The sequence below is a fragment of the Gracilinanus agilis genome, chromosome 3, assembly GCF_016433145.1.
Source record: "Gracilinanus agilis isolate LMUSP501 chromosome 3, AgileGrace, whole genome shotgun sequence".
Classification (NCBI taxonomy): domain Eukaryota; kingdom Metazoa; phylum Chordata; class Mammalia; order Didelphimorphia; family Didelphidae; genus Gracilinanus; species Gracilinanus agilis.
This window is the reverse complement of record NC_058132.1, coordinates 159,411,159-159,418,201: the sequence shown is the minus strand read 5'-3', so window position 1 is coordinate 159,418,201 and position 7,043 is coordinate 159,411,159. Positions and strand designations below refer to the sequence as shown.

The 7,043-nt window shown below is 46.6% G+C and overlaps 1 protein-coding gene across 1 annotated transcript in view; it reads left to right on the top strand.

Moving 5' to 3' along the window:
• The first annotated feature begins 1,373 nt into the window (after positions 1 to 1,373).
• The window catches only part of FLI1 (Fli-1 proto-oncogene, ETS transcription factor), a 167,118-nt gene continuing 161,448 nt past the window's right edge, over positions 1,374 to 7,043 (top strand). The window contains exon 1 of the mRNA XM_044668330.1: positions 1,374 to 1,431. Coding sequence (XP_044524265.1) covers positions 1,393 to 1,431 — 39 coding nt within the window. The 5' untranslated portion in view covers positions 1,374 to 1,392. The remainder of the gene's footprint in view (positions 1,432 to 7,043) is intronic.

Genomic DNA, 7,043 nt, shown 5'->3' with positions numbered 1-7,043 from the left:
CACTCTGGGGGCACTGAGGGAGGAGGCCAGGGAATCTCTGCTCCGAAGAAATGTACCTTGTCCCTGAACGTGTGTCTTTCTGTTGTGACTTCAGGAGCCAAAGAAGCTGGAATTTGTTAGTGGGGGAAAAAGCAGTTTATCAGAAACACATTGGCTGCCGGAGAAGCAGGCTGCTGCCACGTTTAAAAAAGGAGGGGAGGGAGAGGGGGAGTCGAGGGGGAGACAGAGACAGACAGACAGAGATAGAGACAGAAAGACAAGGCAGAAACAGACAAAAAGAAATCAGAGACAGAGAAAAGTGGGAGAGACAGAGACAGAGAGACAATGAGAGAGCTGTATAGAAAGTAGATAGAAGCTTTATCTCCCAGGAGAAAAATCTTTAGGAAGCCTCAAGGTGGTTCTTTGGCATCTAAGTAAGTCCTTATCAACAGATAGAGTTCAGGAAGATAAATCCTTTTCCACTATTTACCTAGAATCTAAAGATCTCTGTCCTTAGAGAAATACTTAGAATGCTGAGACTATTGGGCACATTTTCTCATCCAGTATCAATATTTCTACAGTCTAATCTTCAGGGTGTTCTCCGACACAGTGAGAGATTAAGGAGGGAACCTCAATACTAGGCCTGGTTAGATTCAAAATATTATTGTTAAGGTTTTGGGGTTACTGGAAATACCTAATAGGATAATCAGAGACAACTATAATCCTCCAAAAGGGACATATGGGACCTGTAAATTAAGCCTTAGGAGTGATAAATCAAGGATGGAAAGAGTAGAACCAAGGGTCCAGCTCTGAAAATATCAGTCTCTTGCTTCACCTTGAGATATTCGGGACAAGAGATTTTTTTCCCCTTTCCCTATTTCCATCAGGCCCTCTTGCTACCCTTTACTATTTCCATCTTCCTTAATTTTACTATTTCCCTCCCTCTTTTGCCTAACATAGAGAGAAGGTGAAGGGTTGTCCCACCTTAGCAACTACTTGGGCCATAAAGGAAGTATTTGGAGGAGGAGGGAGGGGAAATAAGAGATAGATGTTTTATATTTAGCAAAAGAACACATGGAAAAGGGGCAAAAAGAAAAGGAAAAGTAGAAAGGAATGTGCTTTGAGTTACTAATCCCAGGAACCCCTATCTTTATTTAAAGGAGTCAACAGAGTTCAGTAATTTGCATCCCTCTACAGAATGCTCAAAAGGGTCTCACAACACCATGGCCTGGCCTCAGAAAGTCTAGCACCTTCTTCTACTTCTTCTATTTGTGGCCCCAGACCCCAGTCTCTATCTAGCCTCCAGTTTCCACCACTCTTGCCAGTCTCTCTTCTACTAGCAGTTAACTGTTGGATCTCTTCTCCCCACAGGTGGATTCTCAACCTTTCTCAGGCCATCCTTGCCCACAAAAGATGTTTCAAACCGTCCCAGACACATCGTCTTACGTCAAGGTAAGACATGACATCATCTTTAAGCAGGTAATGACTGAAGCCTTTCTCCTCCCCCATGCAGTGTTCAACATGCCCCTCCCCTACCTTTGTTGGACGAATGAGAAGAGAAGGATAGAGGCTTTTGGCTTTCTGAATGTGCTGAAGATTGGAGGTGATGGACAAAAAAGCAAAGACAAGCCTTCTTCAGCAAACCTCTTTTAAGGGTCTGCTGCAGGCAGAGCTCTGTTCTAAGAGACCAGAGTGGAGATGGGAAATGTGTGTGTGAGTGTGTGTGTGTGTGTGTGTGTGTGTGTGTGTGTGTGTGTTGGAAATTGGAGGAGGGGATGAAAGGAAGGGATCGAAGTTTGGACGCAGTTTTGTCTCATACCCAGGAGGTCCTGCCATAGTCTCTTCCAGGCGAAAGTAGAAGAGAGGAAGGACGTCTAAGTGGCCCAGGCTAGACTAGGCTAGGGCTGGGATTGGAGAGGAGACTCTGAGCTTTTCCAGTCTTCTAAGTGTGATGGAATGACTGGGAGAAGGGAGCAATCTCCGTGGATCTCCATCCGTGCCTGCATTTGGGGGATTCCTGTAAGTGATAGTTTTTACTGTCATGGGATGGCCTTTTTCGTTGGTGCAAGCTCTATGTGTCTGGTTCACTTTTTTCACTTGTCTCTCCTAATCTTATCCTTCCTCCTCTGTTCCCCTACCACTCCCCCTTCCCCTCGCTTCCTCCCCCCAAAAGTATTGTAGCTATATTTGACTTGGTACGGAGGGGTGGTGGGTATGGGTGTGGGTGTTTTCCCCCACAACAGCTCCCAAGAATGTAAACAAACCAAGGCGGGGACATCTGGGTTACACGTTTAAGGAAAGTCTACATCGTGCCACCACCCGGAGTGGGGCGGGGCGAGGCGGGGCCGACTTGGCGGACCATTGGGGGTGGGAGTGGGGGAAAGCGGGAGAAGCAGGGGAGGGTCGCAAACACAGCCACTGGAGCAGCTAGACTCCCTTTTTCCGAAAGGCGACCTTGAGTTCAGGACTGTCTCCTCCACTGCCTGTTTCAAGGAAGAAGTAACGGTTGCCAGTCACCTTAGACTTTTCCCCTCCTCCCTCTTTCAACCAGTTCCCCATGTCAACCTTTTTGCCCCAAAGTGCAAGCAGATTCGTGGAAACCAATTGTGCGTGCAGGTACAGAAAACATATAAAGGGGTGTGTGTGTGTGTGTGCATACACGCGCGCGTGTACGTGTGTGCGTGTACATAAAGGCGCCCAGAGGTGGAGAATGTATTTCCAATGTATAGGAGGCTCTTTGTGAAGATGCTTGTACCCTAAGGTGACAAATGAGCAAGTAGAATCACAGGGCATCTAGCCAACCGCCACTAATTTGCATGTGAGAACTACTTAGATTAGTTCGCACACCTTAAGGCTATACATTAGCATCTAGGTTTTAATTTAAGAGTGCGGGCTATTTGGATCTTATGTCAAGAAATTGGAGGATATATCTGTTTTAATGAAAGTCTCCTCATTCCCAGCGTTCAAGAAATTTTCCCTCCCAGATGAGTCAAATCATCTTAGATGAGTTGTCAGTATATTGAGAAGAGTTAAGTTCAGAGGCCTATCTTATCCACCCACCCCTACACCCCAGGAGTGCAGTACCTGGCACCAGCGTGTCAAAAGAGGGACATTTGGGAGTAGTAAACCTGGCCTGAGAACCCTTGCTAGGCTAGTAGGCTAGGTAGGGTATCAGGGAGTAAACCGGGAGAGCCAGTGCCTGGGACAAAAATGGTGTAACTGCTGGAAGAGGGGGATTAAGTCAGAACCCCTTTTAAGGGGGGAAAATGGATTTTTCTCCAGCCACAAGGTTTGTATTGCTGGACAAAGAGTAGCATTGATACAGGCAAAGGGTCTGCATGCAGGCTACAATCTTGGGTTTGTTCCTGGTGCTCCCTCCTTTGACTATTTGCCAGCGGGGGCACAAACAGACTCTAGGTTGCCAAAACCCCTGACATTCCCCTGTCAAGTTCCAGTCTTGAAGGTTGTTGACAAACATTTATGAAGTTTAGATTGGTGGGGAAGCCAGGAGTGGAAAGAGTTGAGCTCTAGCCAAGGAAGTGACAGGAACAAGCACTCTCTCCAACCCCACTTCATAGACTGTCCAACCCTTGAATCCCAGAAACTAAGTGGAGGCAACTGGCTGTCCAAGCTTTTCTCCCTACCTGGTGAAGATAGAGATCCATCCCAACACCCCTTCACTCCAAACTTTGCTGCAGATAAAGAAGGGGTGGAAAATTTGAAATGAGGACAAATTGAAAGGAAGGGGGAAAAAAGGAGAGAAAGGAATGGGTTGGTGAGGGAAGAACACTAGATGTAGAGTCTACATTGTAGACAAATGGTGGCCAAGTATAAGACAGAGAGACAGAGAGAACTGATACTTTTGGAAAAGATAAAGGGAAAGGAGAGAGAATAGAAACAATTTCCGAGTTCCCTCTTCCCTAATCACCCCCTTCTACATATCTGATTCCCTTTTCCCCAGTACTTCTCCTTTAGCTCTTTGACCATAAGTGGAGGTCTGCTCACTCCTCCGTCCTTCTCTCTTGTCCCTAAATTCTTTCTTCTTAACTCTTCAAAATAACTTACACCAAAGCCTTGTGTTGTCCTTCCAGAGAAGCTTCATGGGAAATGGGTGAATGAGGCAAGATTGGGGGATTTGGGGCATGGTCATTAGTCTATGCTTTTTTAACAGCTAGGTATGGGGGCCTTTTACCTAGATATTTTCCTCCTGGAATTTAAGGGTCCTTCAAGACTTGTGAAGCAGACATGGGCTCTAGGTTTAGAGAGATAGCAAACTGTTGGTTCTCCATTCCTTGTACCCCCTCTCCAAAGACCCCAACAACCACTGCGTAGTTTCTCCCTGACCTGCTCCCTGTGCACCCCCTTCACCTCCCACGTAGTGTTTTTAACCAGCTTGGTGTTAAGGAAGAAAGAGCAGGGTTAGTGGGTGGGGGTGGGTAGAAGGCTTTAAATCTTTCTTCAAATCTCCAAGTAGATGAAGTCTGAGGAACAAATTCAAAGCAGGCGCGCCTGGAGAGCCGTCTAACAGAAATATTCCCCAGCATTCAAGCGCATCCAGGGGCGGCTCGAAGCAGCCTTGTTTGGCTAAGGTCAGACGAGACTCGAGTTCTCCAATAAAAATAAATCTCAAATTAATTATGGCCTCGAGCGAGGGGCCAGACACTTGAAGCTGCAGCTCTGCAGTCTGGGTTTTTGGCGTTCTCTCGCCCACCCCCCTCTCTTCCCCACTCCCCAGCCTCCCTCCTCCCCCTTTGCCAGTTAGGCTCCAAGTTGAGTCCTGGTGGAGTAGGGAGGAGGAGGAGACAGCAGCCAAGAGAGACACCCAGCCAGGCCTGGCATCTTTCGGGGTTTCAAGTGAAGGATCCACCCTCCTCTACAGGGTCAGAATCAAAGATGCAGCAGCTCTAAGGGTAGCTGCTCCTCCCTTTCCGCAGGGATGATGGGTACCAAACTGGTTGGTGCTAACTAAGGCCAGGGACAAAGAGTCTGGAAAGCTCTTAACCGGGTCAAAGAGCTGTGTGTAAGGGAGAGGGGGGAGGGGACTGACTGACTGACGTTCAGAGCCAAGAGACATTAAGCTACTTTTAGTGGCTCTGCTCCCAAACTGAGCAAAAAAAGGGGGTTCCTAATCTTTACGGTTTTTTGGAAGTGAGGATAGAACAGCTCCATCGCTGGCCACCTTCTCCACCAACCTCCCTCCCCCAAATATCAAATGAGTGTTCTCCATGTGCAAATAGACACAAAGAGAGGGGAATAGACCCAGTCTCTATAATTCAGTTACACAGGTATTCGCTTAAATGGTTTTCTGTTCAATTCAACAAATAACATACCTATATGTAATACATATACATATGTATATTTAAAATTTTTTATTTAACCTTTGCTTTTTATTCATTTTGTTTACAGATAGAAAATTAAATTGCATTGGTCCTGAGCAGCTTTTTTATTTTTATTAGTACAGTTCTCCTTGGTTGTACGAAATCAGCCTGAATAGAATTCAGGGCACCTTTCTTTGCTTTGATAGTGGAAGTAGTGGGGGGTGCACTGGAGCTGAATATCCTTTAGGTAAAGTGTATCCTATTGGGAATTTGTATAAGATTAGGGAATCAAGACATATGGAAAGGGAGGAGAGACAGATACAGAGCGGGAATGAGGGAAACTAGAAAGAGACAGGGACAGAGACAGGGAGAGATGGGGAGGAGGTGACTAGGAGAGACCGAGCTCTTTCAGGGAGAGGCGTTTTTTTCTCTTTAACTCCCAGGGCAGTCTTTCACTGTAGCCTGCCTGACCGCAGGCTCTCTATCAATTTGTCTCAATGCAAACATTCGAAATATTCTGTTTGGCTGCTCGTGAAAACAATCTGAGCTGCCAGGATCAAACCATCTTTCCAGATGTCTGGTGGTAACCACATTAAACAGGGCAGAGTTGTTTACTGTTGTGTTTGGTTTGTTTCTTTCGGGATTTTGGGGAAGAGGGGGCGGGGAGAGGAGATCCAACATTAAATGCGGAATTACATAAGTGGAACCGAATTGGACACCAGCTTGTAGGTTTCGACGCCCTGAGAGAAACGACTTATTTCTCTCAAAGTCACGCAGTCTGAGGAGTAGATTTTCTTCTTTTCTGGACTCCTGGGAGACACTTGGGGGCTGGTAACTTGGGAGACCTGGCAAAGACTTAGGCGCGAGGTAAATAGGCTATTCAGAAACCAGTACAAATTTATGTGTTACTTAGTCTCTCCCCACCCCACCCCCACCTTTAAAATTGCTCAAACTCTGTTTAAAAAGCATGATCACACAATTGTTTTCAATTCGACGTTCCAATGAAAGAGATGGAGAGAGAAAGCTCTTTCGGGTTATCTGTTTTAATAGTTAGCATCTTCAATGGAAAACGCAGGTCTCTCTAAAATGCTTAACTTGGGGAAGGGGTGTGGAATGTGTTTAAAATGACCATTGGAATAGAAATCAGAGTTTTGCCCCGGTGTTCACCCAAGGTGGGGAAGGAGCATCCATAATCTCCCGAAAAGGAGCGTATTTTAAAGCAGGCGGAACGCTATGGTGAGGCGCGAGATGGGGGAGCCTCCAAACCTATGTGGTATTGTTCTTTACAACTGGGACAACTATACCACGCGTTCTTGCTGTCCCAAGGAAGGGGGTCACTGCCTCCGCTTCTTGTTAAAAATGGAGAAATTTGGATTTGGGGCGGGGAGGTGAGTCTCTCATTCATGGGGTTCCCCTTGGCAGTGGGCTTTTTTGCTCCTCCCGAAAGTCTTGTTATTGTTTGAAGGTCGGCGGAGAATGGAGTGAAAAGGAAACAATTTGGGGATTGAAAGGATGTAATTCATTCTTACTTTCCCTTTAACCTCTTTCTTTTCTGGAAAGCATGTGGAAAAGCAGAGGAGAGAGAGAGCCTGAGTGGTGGAAAGAGGGCGAGGGCCGCTGGAGAGGAAAGGGTTAAGTCTGATTTCTTTTAATTGAACTCCAGTCCTTGTGGCCCCAGGCAAAGGGGGGGACCTGACCCCGCTAGCAGTAACCAGATGTGGAGGTCTCGGGGGATCCCCGGAGCAG